At 38.5% G+C, this 20,097-nt stretch overlaps 1 protein-coding gene and 2 non-coding genes across 5 annotated transcripts in view; 2 read left to right on the forward strand and 1 right to left on the reverse strand.

The window, feature by feature from the left end:
- SULF1 (sulfatase 1) overlaps positions 1-20,097 on the reverse strand; it is a 184,912-nt gene that overhangs the window by 18,600 nt on the left and 146,215 nt on the right. For all 3 annotated transcript variants that reach the window (XM_049781800.1, XM_049781802.1, XM_049781803.1), the window contains exons 13-14: positions 4,381-4,597; positions 1,555-1,795 (exon numbers count right to left, since the gene is read on the reverse strand). In XM_049781800.1, coding sequence (XP_049637757.1) covers positions 1,555-1,795; positions 4,381-4,597 — 458 coding nt within the window. The remainder of the gene's footprint in view (positions 1-1,554; positions 1,796-4,380; positions 4,598-20,097) is intronic.
- Positions 10,373-10,479, forward strand: LOC126021559 (U6 spliceosomal RNA). Its single transcript, XR_007500064.1, has one exon. It is a non-coding gene; the product is annotated as a U6 spliceosomal RNA (small nuclear RNA).
- LOC126021577 (U6 spliceosomal RNA) lies at positions 14,656-14,761 on the forward strand. The gene has a single exon (XR_007500081.1). It is a non-coding gene; the product is annotated as a U6 spliceosomal RNA (small nuclear RNA).

Consider the following 20,097-nt stretch of genomic DNA (forward strand, 5'->3'; position numbering starts at 1 on the left):
TGTGGGGGAAAACATACATATAGAGGTGTTAAACTCTCTCTAACCTGTACTATATGTTAATAAATTTTAATTCAAGTTCAAAAGCAATAGAAATAGTAAAGGTAATGGAATCTTCTGAACTATTGGATGTACATGGTGAGTCAGAGATAAAGCTAATATGGCAATGTGGGTTTACTGTGATTGTGGGCAAAGAATGACTTTCAAAATGAGAGGTGATGGGGCCAGAGAGATAGAATGGAGGAAGGGCATTTGCCTTGCACGCAGAAGGACATCGGTTCGAATCCCAGCATCCCATTTGGTCCTCTGACCCTGCCAGGAACGATTTCTGAGCTTACAGCCAGGAGTAACCCCTGAGCGCTGCCGAGTGTGACCCAAAAACCAAAACCAAAACCAAAAAAACAACAACCAAAAAAACCGCAATAAACGAGAGGTGCTTCCACAGCCAAATACTGTCAAAAATTCCTGGTTTGAAAGATCCATCAAATATTATGGGGAAATGGGAAAATGGAAGTTTCCACTATGAGACTGGGAGTGGCTTGCTGGAAGGAGAGCAGTTAGAAGGGTGCTATTCATCACATGCAATTTGTTATGGCTTCATAGTTCCACTAACTTTAAGCAAAGGAGCCGTGTTGGGGAAAAAAATCACAAGTGGAACATGGGTCAGTGAACACTGCCTAGGAATGAATTCTGGTTTAAATCTTTCCATATTGAACAATTTATAGTAACTCTAGGCATCCAGAAACTAGTTATAAAGCTACATCTCTGCAGATTCATGGTCCTTGTATGCTTCAAGGGATGAAACAAAAGAGAAAATAAATAGAATCTGGAAAGTTGGAAGAGCCAAGGCAGTCTATTAAAGCTGTGAAAGCCCCACAGGAAGAGGCTAAGTAAGATCTTCTATGGTCTCTGGAACTGGACTAATAATTTTACATTTTTGTGGGGAGGGGAGTAGAGGGGAGTGTTTGGGTCAGACCCAGGAGTGCTCAGAGCTTCTTCCTGGCTTTGTGCTCAGTGATTACACCTCACATTGTTTGGTAGTCCATAAGATGGGCCCAGGATCAAATTATGCCAGACACATATAAGGTAAGTGCCTTAACCCTGTACTTGCTCTCCAGCCATCCCGAAGATTTTATGTAGGGCAGCCTTCCAATAACGCATTTCTAAAAACTCTGAAACAATTTAAAAATTAAATATATATATATATTGATCGACATCCTAAAAGATACCCTGGGTCCCAACTCCTGGAATGTGCTTGGTCCAATCAGGAGCCTAACACTAGAAGCCTGCAATATAATGCTGCATGAGCTGAACATGGCCAGAGACCTCAGAACTAGCATATGTGGTGGCCTCCAATTCAACACCCAGCAGTGTATGGAGTTCTGTACTGGATATAGGACTCAGGACCTGGCACATACAAGACATGTTTCTCTGAGACTCATACTGTTTCTTGACCCTGTGAATTCCTTTTAGAAGAGAACAATCTGATAATGGTAAGCAGTGGAGTAGGGAATGACTTAGAACTCAGACTCCCACAAACACTTCAAGCTTTCATACTTGTGTGTCACTCGAACGGTTGGTGGTAGGCCTATGGCATTGCTGTCTGCCAGCATTGTGCCCCTGTTTCCACTGCTGGCATCCTGGTATCCTCTGGGGCCCCTGTCATGACGCTTGGCAAGACTTCTCGGTTGGAGCACTTGCAATTCTTCCTCTTCCAGATTGATGTCATAGATTTCACCTTCAAATTCAACCGACAAGGAACGTGTTTGCCGAGTATGGACAAATCGGGGCTTGTATTCTGGAAATGAGAGAACATACATTAACATGGATGTCTCGATGTAGTTTGGGAATGAAGAGGACCACAGACTCCCTGAGCATATGGGTAAAGGTCCAGCAGTGTGTTGTGGCTGCAGACAAAGATAAGGGCAGGACAAGTCTGCAGCCATTGGAACTCACACCATGGAGAGACATAGGCTTGTGCACTCTCTCTCTCTCTCTCTCTCTCTCTCTCTCTCTCTCTCTCTCTCTCTCTCTCTCTCTCTCTCTCTCTCTCTGCTATCAATGTAATGCATAGCCTGCTTCTATAGGCCTCAGGCCCTTTATCTTTCAAGTCAGAGGGTATATCTGGGTGATATTTAAGATTCTTTTTTATCTACAACAGGTTGTGAATTAAAGTTCTTTTCTAAAATCCCAATTTTATTAAATATTCTATAAGCAAATAGCTTTCAGGCATAACATAATATTTTATTTTAACAGCTGCACCTAGGAATTACTGGTTCTGTGCTCAAGGTTCAGTCTTAGGGTGCTCTGGGAATCATATGCATTGCCTGGATCAAATTCAAGTCTTCTGCATACAATGCCATATCTCCTGTAATATTTCTTCATCCCATAAATATAAATTATAAGCATACATAACTAATTAAAACAAATACAATTTATAAACAAATAAAACAAGAAATATTATATGTAAAATATATTTTTGTTCTTTTTATTTGTTTTTTGGTATTATAATAAATCCATATACATATAAAATTGATCATATTTTATAATAGGGTCACAAATTTGATTTATTATTACTGTATAGATGAGACTATAGATTGACTGTCACAATAATCTTGCAAGTTTGTATAGTCAATAGCTGTGAAACTTAGAACTGTAACATATGAGTTTCTAACGATTATAAAGTCTTCTCAGGATAACTAACTATGTCACAAAAAGAGTAAACTATCTAGTGCCTTATATCTACATAAATAATAGAAGTTCTCTCTAAAGAAGATTAAAATTTGCAAAGTTTTCTCAGTCAGCTGGTTGAGGGAAAATGAAGAGGGAAATGAAGGGAGGCCAGTGTATTTTTATGATCTCTAGAGAGAACTGAGAAGGCTGACTGGGTGCTAGAGAAGAGGTTTACTTTGCAAATAGGGCTCTTTTCTTTTCTTTTCTTTTTTTATCAGATCCTTATGGGGTCTAGACAGATAGAAGTTTTACTTATTTCCAAAAGATCTAGAGAGGAATTCGAGTTTTGTTTTGTTTTGCTTTGTTTTACTTTTTACATTATGCCACTAGATGGCACTAGACTCTAACTCCTCAACGAGAGGTGGTTTCCCTATTTATACTGTCAGTCATAAGTGCTTTCTTTATACAGAAAATGTTTAGGCAGTGTTCTTCATATTAGTTTGAATATTTTAACCTTGTCAATTAAAAAGTAATTGTAAACTATGTTGTAAAACATAAATTGTATTTTAAAAAGTATGCATGTATAGTACAGGATGTAAAACGCTGGCTTTGAACATGTTTGACCTTGGTTCAATCCCTGACACAACATATAGACTGCTAATTTCCACCAAGAGTGACCCCTGAGTACAGAATTAGAAATAATCCCCGGGGAAAGTGAATTTAGCCCCAAACAGAAAGTACATATGATTTCTCCTTTAGTTACATGAAAAATACTGAAACCTTGCATTTAACTTTTACAGTTGTTTTCTCTCCCCCCCCCAGCAATTCATTTATTTTTGTTTGGGGTCACACCTGGTGATGATTAGAACTTATTTCTACCTCTGAACTTAGGGATCACTCCTGGTGGGGACCATATGGTAGGGATCATATGGGATGCTAGGGATGAAACCTGGGTCAGCCTCATGCAAGGTAATGGCTTATCTAATGTATTATCATTCAGGCACCTCTCTCCACAATAAAGCCAAACACAGACCACATGGTAAAATTACAAACAGCATCATGTGCTGTAATCCATACCCTTTGTTTCATTATAACTTTTATCTGTGTACATTTAATGTCTAATGTTTTTTATAACTGTGTCCTATTATCCAAGGAAAATATCTTATGCATAACTGAAAAAAAATATACAAATTATGTTCAATTTTTCTTTTCTTTTCTTTCTTTTGGGTGGAGGGTCATACCTGTTGGCTCTCAGGGGTTACTCCTGGCTCTGCACTCAGAAATCACTCCTGGCAGGCACAGGGGACCACAGGGGATGCTGAGATTCGAACCACTGTCTGTCTTGAACCAACCTACTTCTGTGCTATCTCTCTGGCTCTCTATGTTAGATTTTTCATTAACTATTTTTTTCTTTTGGTTTGGCCTTTACCTGATAGTGTTCAAGAATTACTCCTGGCTCTGTGCTCAAGGGTTACTCCTGGCAGTGCTCAATGTACCATACATAATGGTGCCAGAAATTAAACCAGGCTACATGCAAGGTCTTACCTGTTGTACTATCTCCTTCGCACCAACCTTATCATTTGAAACAATAATTGTTTGCTTCTACTCATAAAAACCATACCACCGACAATATCTAAACTTTAGGAGTAGGTACTTGGTCTTTCACAAAGACTTTGGGCTACCCCAGATGTGCATCCAAGGAAGGCTTACTTGGTGTCCCTTGGTTTCTGAGAAATTGCCGCTGACTCTTCCTCTGGCCTCTGCTCGCTCGATAACCAGCCTCTCCACAATGACACTCCTTGTCTTTATCATGGAAGCCTCGAGAGAAGAGGTTCCGTGTGCTCTGTCGGGCTGAGATCAAGTCAGTAGAAGCTTTACACTTGTGAATCCGGAGCTTGCCTGATGTGTCCTCGATGCACTGCCACTTCTGCAAAAGCCAACGTGGGAGAGGGTCACCATCCTGACCCAGCTCGAACTCTGAGTGGGCCTGGCTTCTTCCTAACACAAAGATGAGTATTCCAAAAGAAAGTCCTTCTTTTATGTGGCCCTGGATTAAGTTTTTTCGCAGTCCTTTTAATTAGTTGATTAGTTAGTTTTTTGGTTTTCAGCCCACGCTCAGCTCTGCTCAGAAATCACTCCTGGCAGTGCAGTGCAATGACAGGAATCAAAATCAAGATCAGCAAGTTGCAAGGCAAGTGCCCTACCTGTAGTACTATCTCTCCTGCCCACTTTCCATGCTTTTATTTTTTTTTTCACTGTAGACAGAGAAGAGTGAAATGATTGGGAATCAGAACTACTGCCATGACACTAAAGTTGAAAATTATATCTATGCAACCTTAGCTTGCAGACTAAACAGAGCCCTGAAGGAAACATTGACCAGCCTCCAGTCACTCAGCCACCCAGCAAAACTGTCAGAACCATTTTCACCAGCCTGCTTTTGCCTCAGAAAAACAAACATGGCTGCTCTGTTCTCAGTCCCTGAATCCCTCAGGGGAGCACAGGAAAGAGTGGCACAAGAGAAAGAAATGAATTTCATTTGATCCACCTGGAGGCCAGCTGAGTTTCAGAACTCTGCAGACATTAGCTGAGGTGTCAGGGTTTCTTTTGTGCCATTTCTCAGTCATCTACAAAGTTGGCAACACAGGGCAGAGCTGCCAACTCTAGAGAGATGGCTTTCACCTTCCCAAGGCACATGCATAAAGCAGGCTTTAAGTTTTGAGTTTGATTCTTATATTTAGGACTGTCATGGATTTTGCAGGCTCAGTTCTGGATCAATATGACACAGTCTTGGGTCTCAGTGTTCCCCATACTCTGAAATATTTTGAAATTTTTGAACTTTGGCCAGATGTTCCTTTATTGGGCTCCTCTATCTTATTTATAAACAAGGGACTGGGAATATGGCTCAGTGGGAGAGCACATGATTTGCATGTGGGAAGCCCTAGATTTTTTTTCTGGTGCCACACACACAAATAATATCAAATAAGCCCCCAATCAAAACAAATCCCCGAACCAAAAGTCAAGCTAAAATAATTTCTGTAATAAACAAAAAAGAAACCAATAACTTAAACATTCCCCCTTTCTTCCATCCCAACTCAAAATATAAAAAATAGGAAAGTAGGATACTAGATTTTCAGCTTCACTTAAATTGATCATTGTTGTTCAAACATATAGCTTAGCAAACTTTGCTATTCCCCCTAAAAATGAGTATTATATGGAATTTCTTATAATACTTAAAATGGACATATTTCTAAACTATGACTAAAGCAAAGATATTTGTGAAATTGTTGTACCATTGATAGCTTCAAGCATATGGAAAAACAATGTTTATAAATATTAACATTCTTTTCTGTACCACCCATAATGACTTCTTCACACACCCATTTTTAGTCCTTGTATGACATCAATGTCATGCTTGGGTACCATATTGGTCTTAAAGTGTCCAAATACAAGAATCTTAGATGACTTGATTAGTAGACACAATGATTTACAGAATGGTATACAACTACACATGATGGACTAAGATGCTAAGTCACGGGGACCGGGCGGTGGCGCTAAAGGTAAGGTGACTGCCTTGCCTGCGCTAGCCTTGGACGGACCGCGGTTCGATCCCCCGGTGTCCCATATGGTCCCCCAAGCCAGGAGCAACTTCTGAGCACATAGCCAGGAGTAACCCCTGAGCGTTACCGGGTGTGGCCCAAAAAAAAAAAAAAAGATGCTAAGTCACAGTTTATTTTTTCTTTTTGGAGCCATATGCCTTCAATAAGAGCTATCTTTGAGTTTGAGGGTGTTTGCCTAAAGCATAGACATACAGGACTAGTTTTAGAATTTCACTTTAGCTATCATACACTTGCTGCAGCTAGAACCACAAAAAGGGTAGAAGAGAAACATTTATGTCTAAGTAACTTAAGGTGAGAGAGAGTCGAATCAGATGTAAGAATTTCTGAGTAAAGGTGTGAAAAGGAAACTATGTACAGAAACCCACTAAGCAACTAGTCCAGAAAATGACTGCAGGGGACTGGAGAGCTAGTTAGCAGGTAGGTTACTTGCCTTGATCCCTGGCATCCAATATGGTCCCCCTAAGCTGTGCCAGGAATAATTTCTGAGTACTCCCTGAGCATCACTGGGTATGGCCCACCCACCCAAACAAACATAAAAATGAAAGTGCTCCATTTGAAGAGATAAACACTCATAGTTTGTATATGTATATACAGAAAAGGAACTGATTAGTTCAGACAAGTGATAGAATATAGTTTTTGTACATTCTTAGCTGACAACTGCAAAGGAACCAGTTCTTGTCTGTGCCAATCAAAGTGGACAAAGTGATCTAGCATAAACCTTTAAAAAATGCCTAATTAATTCTCATATCTAAAATGACAGGCTGAGACCCTCTGTTAGCACAATTACCTATGCCCTGGAGATTCCAGAGGCTCCATTGTCACTTTATTCTGTTATTTTATTCATTCCCAGAACTAGTTTACATGCCCAGCCTCACAAAGATGGCCTAAGGGGACAGAGCAATAGTACAGAGGTAGGGTGCTTGCCTTGCACGTGGCTGACCCTCGACAGACCTCGGTTCAACCCTGGTGTCCCATGTGGTCCCCCAAGCCAGGAGCAATTTCTGAGCCCATAGCCAGGAGTAAACCCTGAGCGTCACCGGGTGTGGCCCAAAGACCAAAACAAAACAAAGATGGCCTAAGATTCCCTACGTCTTTTCCTGCTAACATTCCTAGAATTGGCCTCACTGTTCCTTTCCTGGTAATAATCTCTATTTAATATACATATTACTCTCTTCACAATGATGGACTCAGAACATTTTACACACAATTCAGCTCCTTTCCCAAATTGCCCACAACTCTCTTGTTAATCTCTCAGAATGAATTAATATGTAGAAAACAGAAATGTCTTACAGAAACTTTAGCCCTAAGAAATACCATAAAAACAACAACAACAACAAAAACAAAAACAATAAAAAGAACTCCCCAGAGTACTGGAGAGAATCTTTCTCTGTGGAGGCCTTCACTGTATCAGCCCAAACAGTGTGTTTTCCTCTAAGAAACTTGCATTGCTCTCATCTAAACTGTCTCATCTTCTGATAAATTATTTTATTACTCCATGGCTCAAACCCAGTGGCATCCAGGTTCGGGATCTCCTTCATTCAGTAGAGGTGGGCGGTTTTCACATTAAGGCTTTAGCTTGAGATGGTGCCATAAAATTCTCAAAAATGTTCTCAAAAGTCGGGGCCAGAGAGGTGGTGCAGTGGTAGGGCATCTGCTTTGCACACTGCTGTCCTAGTACGGACCACGGTTCAATTCCCCAGCATCCTATATCCCCAGACTAGGAGTGATTTCTGAACTCATAGCCAGGAGTAACCCCTGAGTGTCACCTGGTATGGCCCTAAAACAAACCAAATGAACAAAAAGTTCTCAAAACTGATGAGCAACTGCATTAGAAAATAAATATATGCCAATAGAATTCTTGCTCATGCAAAAATTAAGCAAATTATAAACTTACATAGGTCCAAAAAGCTTGGAAATGAGTGATACCTGAGTGTCTATATCTATTTTAAATCCATATGTCTTGACTAGTTTAGTCAACTGGGTAATTTCTACTTCAGACATTCAAAATTGGAGAGTTGACCACTTACTGCCCACAGTGGCAGCTGAAGTGACCAATGGCATCATAATGGACAATCAAGCAGAAGCTTAAAAAAAATCCTCAAATTTTTTTTATCAAAGCAAAAAATATGACCACCTCCATTGCTAAAAACAATTTAGTATTCCAATTTATAATACCTGTGGTACAAATACTAACTTTTAAATCACATAATAATAGTGAAACATAATGTTATTTGGTTTTTGGACCACACCCAGTTGCACTTAGGGGTTACTCTGGCTCTTTGCTTAGAAATTACTCTTGGCAGGCTCAGGGGACCATATGAAATGCTGGGGATAGAATTCAGGTCTGCCCCCTGCTGCAAGGCAAATGTCCTACCAGCTGTGCTATCGCTCTGGCCCTGAAAACATAATTTATAGCCTCAATATATTAAAAAAATTTCCTGGTATGTTTCTTCTTTATTTTTGCCTAGAAGAGCTAAAGGAACAGTAGATTTCTGGAGAGCACATGAGTGCAGGTTAGTACTTTTAGTGACATAGTTTATTTTTTATTCCAAATTCTTTATTTCCAAAGAATTAGAGATGATGGAAATGTACTTTTTATGAAGAATTAAATGTAACCACTCCTAAGATCTGGCTATTTCCTTTTCATTGATTTAAAAAATTAAATGCATGTACTGAGAGACAGTACAGTTAGCATGGTGCTTGCCTTGTAGGTGACAGATTAGGTTTGATCCCCGCCACCCCATATGATCTCAAAAGCCCAGCAGAGAGTAAACTCCAAGTGTAAAACCAGGGATAATTCCTGGAATATGGTCAGATGTGAACCCAAAAAACAAACTAAAATAAAAATAAACAAACCAAATAGACATACACATATTTACATGTATATGAACATAACATTATATAGATACCATATATACACTTATACACATTAATATATAAACAAGAGTTATGACAAAAATGTCAATTATCTTCTATATTAACGACCCTTTGAACAAGTCATCAGACCTCTTAAAATAAGTAGCTAGTAGCTTTGAAATATCAGAGTTGAGATTCCAATGTATTTTAATAAAATATAATGACCACATATTTGCACACAGCCATCTTAGTATTCAGTATTAGTAACAATTTTTACGACTTTGTAATAAAATCTTAAAAATAGCTACAACTAAAATGGTCACATTATTTAGAAAGTTTACAGAGGGAGAGATAGAAAGACAATCTTTAAAAGCACTAGATATGAATTATAAAAGCTTCACTAAGACTTACAACTGATGTAATTCATTAATTTTTGAAAAAGAACACATTTTAAGAACACATCATAATCTCTTGGTGAAGTTTTTATTTGGGAAAAAAACCTGTCAACTATATCTTTATTATTACATTAATTGAAAGTTGGCAATTTCCAATTTTCTTTCAAAGGTTCATAATAATATGGGAGAAGTGGGAGCCAAAGTTGAATAGAAATTAGAAATTGTATAAATCAGTTGAAATCTTTTGGATGTGAATGTGTTACTTTAGGTGATTTATGTTATATTTCTGGGCTTAACTTGAGTGCTAAAGCAAACCCAAATGTATATTTGTTTTGTTACAGAGCTCTGCTTTATGTTTTTGTAATAAAGTTTAAACATGAGGTGGGGGAGGGAGGGAGAAAGGAGCCAGACTGAAGAGAGAGATTTATGGGCCAAGTGCTTGCAAAGCATGCTTTGCATGCAGGAGGTCTGGGTTCTGTCACTGACATCCCATGTCCCCGACATCCATGTCCCCTCTCCTCTCACTGCTGGGAATGACCCTTATGCACAGAGCCAGGAGCAGTCCATGAGCACTGTGGAGTGTGATCCAAAAGCAGAAATAATATAGATTTAGATGAAATTGGAAACAGGTTGATTAATAAACACAGCACAAATGAGAATAATAGGAGTTTCTGAGGGGGTTACAAACAATGTTCAACAATATTAGAACCTATGTTCTATCTATTAAATATTGTTTTCCATTGTACTCAAAATTAGATGTAATTCTGCTGTATTTAAAATACATCTTAATTTAAAAAAATAACAAATGATTCACCTCTTAAAAAAGGAACAACTGTGCTCACTTCAGCAGCACATATACTAAAATTGGAAAGATACAGAGAAGATTAGCATGGCCCCTGCACAAAGATGACATGCAAATTCGTGAAGCATTCTACATTAAAAAAAAAAAAACCCTGAATCTGGGGTCAGAGAGATAATACAGTAGATAGGGTGCTTATCTTGCACATGACCCACATGGGTTTGAACTCTGGCATCCCAAATGGGCTGCTAAGCCCACCAGGAATGATTTTTGAGTGTAGAGACAAGACTAATCCCTGGGCAATAATAGGTATGGCCCCTAAACCAAACCAAACCAAACCAAACCAACCAACCAACCAACCAAACAAAAAACCAAAACTAAAACCACAATAACACAAAAACTAAAATGGAGGAGCTGGAGAGATAGTACAGTGAATAGGAAACTTGCTTTGCACATGGTCTACCTGGGTCCAATCCCTGTCACTTAAGGTTCCAAATCTGCCAGGAGTAAACCCTAAACACAGAGTCAGAAGAAAGCCCTAAGAACCACTTGGTGTGAACTCCCCCAAAGAAAACCTAAATAAACAAAAAATATAGCCCTACAACTAAAACGAGAGCCAGTGAGATACTATGGGGATTAACCCCACTTGCCTTGCACACGACTGACTTCTAGCACCACTTATGATTCCCCTGCACTAGCCAGATGTGGTCTCTGATAACATAGCCAGGCATATGTGCTAAGAACAGCTGGGTGTGACAAGACCTCAACCTCTAAATACATATGTATAAAAAAAAAAAAAGAAAAAAGAAAAACTTGTGCAGCTAATGGCCAATAAAATTGTCAAAACGATACTGAGATTTTGCATTTCAGAAAATTTAAGCAATCAGATACAAGAGTGAATTTAGATAAGGCAATTGCTAATAGCACCTGAAGTCAGTCTTAGAAATGAGCTTTGTTAAAGCAAGGCTCTCACAGAAATACAGATGGAGCTTGTTACACTTTTACCTACTCCTGAAATTTATCATAATATTGGAATATTTCCAAACATACTTCCATTTTCTCCAACTACTCACTCCTGTAAAATTCTTTTCTGCCTTTTAGGACATCATCATAATAACTTAGCACACATTCTCTTCTCAAATATTTCTGCATACTTGTTATGGGTGAAGTCCTAGATAAAACTACTCAAGTTATTTTAGTTCTTTTATCTGTGTTGAATATTAATTATGGGTTAGAACCTCACCTCACACTTTTTAATTATGAAGTAATCTCAGCCTTGGCCCTTTTATTATTTATGTCTTAGATTTCTGATTGATGTATGAATATCTCTTGGTACATAATACCTAATTGGGAAGAGAGGTTGACTCTTTTGGTAGAAGAATTCAACTGTGCAGGTTAATTTGGAGGTATCATACAGAATGAGGAATACGTCAAATGTCTTGCAAATGGTTCTATTTAATACCATCTTCACTGTCATCATTCTTATCATCTATTAGACTCTATCAGGCAGGCATGGTTCCAGAACACTTTATGTAAGTTTATACTTTTAATCTTTACAATAATCTAAAGAGTTACCAAACCATATATTAGATTATGAGTTTGTGGTAATGAATGCCATATATATATATATATATATATATATATATATATATAGAGAGAGAGAGAGAGAGAGAGAGAGAGAGAGATAGATAGATAGATAGATATATACTCTTAAGGAGTTACATATGACCATTTATACCTAAAAACAGTCTAGACTTTCAGGTTATAAAAATCTAGATTTGAATAGTCAATTTTCCACATTGCTATGAGGTCTTGACCATATCTACACGATCTAAGCTTTTGTAGGATGAAAAGCAATAGAGCTAGCATAGGAACAATTTAACACATGCAGGTTCAACAAAGGAGTTGCTAATATTATTATACCTCCCCCCAAATACTATGTTACTTCAAGATTTTGATTTAGTGTATCTTCATTATGGGGTTTCTCGCATCTGAATTTGTAATGTGTCATTCCTTTACTTTATGGGGTACTCTATGTTCTCTCCTCTCTGGAAAAGCCCAACTTTTTCATTCCCATATTGATTTAAAAAAAAAAAAAACCTTTATTAGGAAATTGTACGTATAAAAACAAGCTCTTATTTACTAGGGATAAGAACTCACACTTGTTTACAACACAGGGACATCTCCTACCCTGAATGTATGTCATGTGGAAACAACTTAGGCTCCAGGGAACTAGACACTGACATTTCAGCCTTAACTCCTGGATCCCAGACATAGATACGACAGAGTTCTCCACAACAGCTCCAGGAACCAAATCCCCTCCAGGGCATTTACAATGCTGCTCTGACACCAACATGAGCCAGTTCTAAATTGATAACCTGACAATGAGGAAATGGGAACAACTTGATCTAAGAGCAAGTTGTCCTTCCTCATCAGCTATCGATAAGACAAAATCAGAAAACATGTCACCCTTTGATCTGTGCAAAAGCCAAGATCGCTATATACGGACGACTGGTTGTTGCAACCAAGACTGGACAGTACGCATCCAGGGACCACCACCACCACCAACAACAACAACAAGCTCTAGCCTAGCTTTTGGTATACGATCTGTTCAACAAACAAGAGCTCCAATTTCAGAAGTCTGACTGAGACAACCGCAACTGAACGGGTGTTCCGGAAACATAACGAAAGACTTTATCCCAGGCTCCATTTAGGAGCAACATAACGACCAAGAACACCAACTACAGAAGATGGATTAAAACGACACTGAAGAGGCAGAACTGCTAGAACCACAAAGAAAGACTTCATAAACTCCATTCCCTGAGCCGCACAGCCACCAAGATCTCTAGAAACAGAGGTCTGATTTTACCATCCAAGACAAAGCAGAAGTCTTCCACACACCACGAAAGCAGCAAGGGGAGAGTAAATTATCATGCAAGGAGTCTAGAGTTAATCCCATGACAGTATACGTCAGGGGTGGAGAAACCCTGTATCTCCTATGTCAAGGGAACTCCCTCTACAATATCCCCAATAGTTACTGTGCCTATGCAGGGGGATAAAGAAAAGGAGAAAAAAAAAAGCACAAAACAATCATTTTTCCACATGTTTATTTATCGATTGATCGATTTTTTTTGACGTCTTTATTTTGGTGTGGAGACTACGGTTGATGTCTCCAATATTATTTTATTTTATTTTGTCTTGTCTTTCTCTTTCTTTTTGCACTCGAGCATGATTTGATTTCAGAACCGAGACTATTGTGTGGTGCCTGTCTTTATTGCTGTAGTGCTCACCAGTTATTTAATTCTATATTTTTATCTGTATTATTGTGGTATCTCAATTACCTTTTTCACATCCTCTCTTAAACTGAGGTTGGAAGCCTCTAGATCTAGAGGGACTCTGCCCATTTTCAGCGTATTTGACTTTTGACTACTTTTTTTTCCCTCTTATTTTGTACCCCAATTTATTGCTTTTCTTTCCTTCAAACAAAACCACAACCTCGATTTTTCTAGCTCTGCCTCTTAAATAGAGGGGGAAACAAGGGAGGGTTCCAGGACCAAACAGATATGTGATCACTAATAGTAAGCCAGTCAAAGAAGGGTCCACCTACTCTAGCAGCCCGGGGGGTGATGGTGGGGTATATGGGTTGTAGAAAGGGAACTGGAATGGGGGGAGGACATAGTTGGTGATGGGTATTCCCCTGATTCATTGTTAATATGTACCTAAAATACTACTGTGAAAGATATGTAAGCCATTATGGAAAATATTGTGTTTTTAATCAGAAACTTTCTTTGACTTACATGTATTATTATATCAATTATATTATATGTTATGTTATGTCACTATATTATGTTATGTTAGTTTACCTCATTATGTTAATCAACTTTGTCTCTTGAATAAATTCTTACAATAAAAAATAAAAGAAAAAAACCCTTTATTAATATTTTTTGTTGTTTTGGGGCTATACCTCTAAGTGCTCAGGACTTAATTCTGTCTGCACTCAGGGATCACTTCTGGCAGTGCTCCTGGGTGCAGGGATCAAATGCAGATAAGCAACATGCAAGACAAGCACCCTAAATACTGTACTATCATTTCAGCATCTTCCAAATTTATCATTATAAACAACAACAACAACAAAAATTGAACTCAGGACTGGCATGATATTATTGAAGATAGGCTGCCTGACTTGCACATGACCAACCTGGGTTGGATTCCCAGCATCTCATATGGTCCCCTGAGCTTGCCAGGAGTGATCTTTGAGGCTCACCAGGTGTGACTCAAAAACCAAAATAAATAAATAAAAGTTAAAAAAAAAAATCTGGTGCTCGCTTCAGCAGTACTTATACTAAAATTGGAACGATACAGAGAAGATTAGCATGGCCCCTGTACAAGGATGACACGCAAATTCGTGAGTGTTCCATATTTAAAGAAAAAAAATCTGACTGATATAAGAGCCAGGGGTATGATTTAAGTAATAGAGCATTTGAGTAGCACGTGACAGGCTAGGTTCAGACTTTGACACATTTTAAAGAGATTGGGCTAGTGATCTGGACTGAAATGTATGCTCTCTCTCTTCCTCTTTTTTCTCACTACAAAACCAATGGCCGTGGCCTTGAACATACAGAATAATCTCTTGATTGTTCCAGATACCATATCTGGTAAAATAGTCCTTGATTCTTCTGGCCTCAAAGAACACATCATCAAAATAAATGGATGAGTGTCTTTGGAATTCTGAGAAAGGACACAATTATATGAATCGAGAGTAATACAATTAAAGATGACCTTAAACATGGCAATGTTTGCTGGTGGTAAATTATATACTATACACTAATGGCTTTGTGGGAGAGACTGTGGTTTGGAATCACTGATTTCAGTTTGAGCTCAGATTTACTACCCTGATGGCAATGTGATTTTTGTCGTGTGATTTCCCATCTGACTTTTCAATCTCTTGACATTTGAAATAGGCAGAATTTAGTTGCTTGCTTGGTGCCATATATGATGGTGCTTATGGCTTATTCTGATTCTGTGCTCAGAGATCACTCCTGGAGGAGGTGTGGGAGACCATGTACATTGTGCCTCACCTGTTGTATTTTTTTTAAAAAAAAACACAGATATTTAATTTATTTATATGTTTGAAGATGATATTTTAGGTTGTTAGGAAAGTGTTAAAATTTTGGTACAGAGTTAGTGCATACCACTACTACTATTAAAGTGCTCATTTACTTATAAAATATCTTTCAAGTATAATTTGGTTCATATAAAGAGATATATAAAGCCATAAAACACTGATTATTTCCTTTACCTGAGGTGACCAGTAGATAATCATCATAGCATTTACATTTTGATTATATATATTTCATAGATTGGTTAAAGATATTTAATATTTTGAATTATACTATAGCATGTCTATTTTTGTGAATAAAAATTTAAAAACTGGTACAATTTTTTCAAAGGTACATTGTAAAAAAAGCTTAATTTTGGGGGGGTTTTGGGCCACACCCGTTTGATGCTCAGAGGTTACTCCTGGCTAAGCACTCAGAAATTGCCCCTGGCTTGGGGGGACCATATGGGACACCTGGGGACCGAACCGAGGTCCTTCCTTGGCTAGTGCTTGCAAGGCTGACACCTTACCTCTAGCACCACCTCTCTGGCCTCAAGAAAGCTTAATTTTACACTAACAAATACAGATTAGCTCTCTATTTTTAGGTCATTAAATTTGGTCATAATCAAATCTTGATTCATATTTTTTGGAATATATCAATCATACAATCATTTTGAAAGCCTAATTATCTTCATGCAAATACTAGCATCCTGAAAAACATCCCCTACCTGTGAACATATGCTTAGAATTTTTTTCTCATACCAAGGAATACTAGAAAGACATCTTAACATTCCATTCAAATGGCTGCACACCTTTTTGCTAATATGAGATTAATATTTGCTTAGGAGACTCATTTTCTTTTTCTTCTAAGATGTGATGAGATGAGATGGGAAAAGAGAGTAGAAAGAAAGAAGCAGTAGAAATGTTTTATCCTTTAGATTTGATTATTTATTGACTTCCAGGATTTCTAAGCAGTGCTCAGGGGGCCTGCGGGCACTTCGGGTAATATTAGATCAACTGGGCCAGAATGATTCACTGGTTATGCTTGCTGATGCAGTTCTAGAGGACCAGCTGTGCCATTCTGGTGGGCTTACCAGGGCTGTGTGGTACCAGTATTACTTAGTGACAAATGGCACTAGGCTGAGAACTCAGGCCCAGGGCTTACCAGGCACACACCCCTTTTGAGAAAATATCTCTCTGGCCTCTACTGCTTTAGATTTTAATCTGTATAATCGCCTGTCAAAAATTTAGTTGAGGTTTTGGAACAAATGTGGTTCCTGCAGTTTGGGGAAAATAAAATAGGGAATTGCCTCAGCCAATAATCAACATTTGTGGAGATGTTGCTTTATGACAAATGCTGTTCCAGACAGTTAATATACTTAACTCTTAGAAGATTTACAAAACCTCTCTGAGACAGGGCCTTTTAGAGTGTCTATTTTATTATTATTATTATTATTATTATTATTATTATTATTATTATTATTATTATTACTATTATTATTATATGGTGGAAAGGATGCAGTCTTAGCAGGCTATGTTCAGGACTTACTCTGGAGTTGTGCGTAGGGATGGGATTTGGGGGGTCGCAAATGATGTCAGTATTGAACACAGGCTGACCGCATAAAAGCAGTTGCCTGACTCACTGTTCTATAGCTCCAACTCTACTTCACCCTTTCTATAGATGAATAAACTGAGGTTGAATGGGTTAAATAAGTTGTTCATGATCACATATCAGGAAAGTGATGAACATATAATAAAATCCCAGGATAACCCAATGAACGCAACAAATAAAACAATGGCTATGGGTAGAACATGAGCTGAGGTGCATCTCAGTGGGGTGGGGGTGAGCAGTCTGGGAATGCAACAGCAGTCTGTCCAGAGAGTGTTATGGTTAAGAAACTGAGAAGAGGGGAACCTAGACAAGAAAGACCAGTTGAGAGAGTTGGGGGTGGGGGTGGGGAATGACATAATATAAATGAAAAAGGTAGGGTATCATTAGGTAGCCATTGAATAAAGTGTCCTTATGTTTAGTTTTGACCAGACACCATTAAATATAAACTTTACCTTTGTGCACTGTATTTTGAAAATGCACAGAAGCCACAACATTAAAGTAGCTGCATAACAATCTGAATCTATTCTTTAATGCAGATCTTCACAGCCTACACAAAGTTCAGCCAGAGGATGGCACTAAGGCTCCTGGCTTGGCTTACACAAGAGCCAGAAAAACATCTCTAATATTAAGAGCCATGTAGTTTTAACCAGGACTCAGTGAGCTTCTGGAAACAGGTCAGCAATTTCTGGCCAATGAACTATTATAGCTAGCTCTTACGGTACTTTTTCTTTTCTTTCTTTTTTTTTTTTAATTCCTATTCTACAGCTGGTCACCAGAAATTGGAGGGAGCTATGGGCATAAGGGTAATTTTTGGATGGTAATTTAGCTGCTGGATCCAAACCAATTTTCAGTCAACAAGCTACGTTATCATTTCCTCTGCTTTAGCTGGGATCTTTTCAGAATTTTAAACAAATCATTGATATGACAGAAAGGCAAAATAGAAGGAAATATTTTTTGGGGAAAAACAGACAAAGTGAATTGCAAGTTGGAATTCAGCTATTTACCACAAGGACATAACATTTGTTCTATAAAAGAGAAAAATAAAGCTGCATCCCCTTCATCTAATGATAGAGACATATATTTTAAAATGGAATATCTGAGGACTTCTTCTTTCATCTACCGTATTTTCCAGCGTATAAGACGACCGGGTGTATAAGAAGACCCCCTAATTTTACAGTTAAAACATAGGCTTAGGCCTATATTCACTGTATAAGACAGAACGTTCCTGTGCTGCAACTGTATGTACCACAGTGAGCCAATCACAACAAGCAAAGGTTCAGAGGTTCTACTGTAATAGACTTTCTCTCTGACTATGGCCAATCTGAGCAGGCTTTTGACAGTGTAGATTCGGTACAGAACATTGTCTAATTTGCATGCATAAAAAGCCTGCTTGGATTGGCTGAGTTAGAGAGGCAGCCCGAGCAGCCTTGCAGTGATTGGTGCAGGATCGAGTTGGAAAATTCGTTTTGTGGCAATATTCAGACAATTTTCGTTTAGCGGCATATTGAAATATTTTTCAGGATATACTCGGCGTATAAGATGACCCCCAATTTTCAGTTGACTTTTTTTTTTTGTTTCAAAAGTCATCTTATATGCCAGAAAATATGGTAAGTTCTATTTAAGAAATAAATATCAGGACCTAGAAGAAAGGTGAAAACTTCATTATTACTCAACTGATATGTAGAGTTCTCTCTATCTTTGCTGTCATAGAAACCAGAGGAACTTGGGAAAAAGCCATATATACCTAGTTTTCACTCATGTAGGTTCTGACTTAATTTTGTCGGGGTGGCATTAAACCTGAGGTTGAGTGGGTTAAATAAATTGGTCATGATCACATATCAAGAAAGCTGTGAGCATCTGATGGAATCCCAGGACATCCCAACAAGAATACCAAAGAGGAGAATGGCTATCAGTAGGTAGAACATGAACTTGAAGATGCCTTTCAGTGGAGGTGTGGGGTGAACAATCAAAAGTTGCTTTTGTGATTCTACTATGCAAGGTTGAGAACAATAGTCTCTAATTCTGGCGTCAGGGGTTCTAGAACCAGGGTTTCTGCCAGGTGAAGTCTGCCAGGGAATATTTTCAAAGGGAAACCCAGGTGATAGCTGTATATCTGGGGTGGCATTTTTGGGGAAATGTTGAACATAGATTGAAGGGATACAACTTCTGATTTTGGATTTTGTTTCACACTGAAATGATCAAATTTGAGAAATGATATCTTTCAGGTAGTAGATATCTAAGTCTTATTCTAATTTTTATAGTATGTGATTCCAAGCCTGGGGTGCTTAACCTTGTCTTAAAGCACAGATACTATAACCTCATGACCACTTATTTTAATCAGATTGATCTAGAGCAGTGATTTTTAACTACAGGACATTTGGTATCCTGTATTCCCCCAATATATTCCGGGGGGGGGGCACAGTTGAAAATTTTAGGGGGGCATGGCATAAAATGAAGGTGCTACCAATAGAAGAGGGTCATCTCAGAAAGAAAATGAGCTTGGAAAGAGACACTGTCATAAAATGATTGAGAAATGCTGGTGTAGAGAAAGTCTATGACTTAAAAGTAGCAAAAACTCCACTAGCTATTTGAATATGCAGGCACATTTGAGCAGCACCAGAGAAGTGGAGATTTGTGTGTGTGTGTGTGTGTGTGTGTGTGTGCATATGTTGTGTGTCTGTACATAACTGTGCCTGGGGGTGTAATGCCAATAGCGAGTCATGGGAATTCACACTCAGTCTTGCATTAATTCAGGAGCATGGAAATAATGCAAATACATGTGTGCATGCTGTCTTAATTATTCCTTGCTAGTGGGTCTGTTCACATAGTGGAGGAACGAGGCCAAATATCTGGGATGCCAGCCCATTTTAATTCCCTTTGGCTTTAGAGGAATGTAAACAACAGGTCAAATGGCCTCAACCAGGAGTTTTCAACCACCAATTGTCAGACTGGTATAGGTCTGAAGGCACAAAAAAGGTTGAAATCACTAGAGAATATCTAGAGAAGTTAGCAGCGCCCAACATTCACACTATTTTAGACAGTCCACCTAG

The sequence above is a fragment of the Suncus etruscus genome, chromosome 10 (assembly GCF_024139225.1).
Source record: "Suncus etruscus isolate mSunEtr1 chromosome 10, mSunEtr1.pri.cur, whole genome shotgun sequence".
In the NCBI taxonomy this organism is placed as follows: domain Eukaryota; kingdom Metazoa; phylum Chordata; class Mammalia; order Eulipotyphla; family Soricidae; genus Suncus; species Suncus etruscus.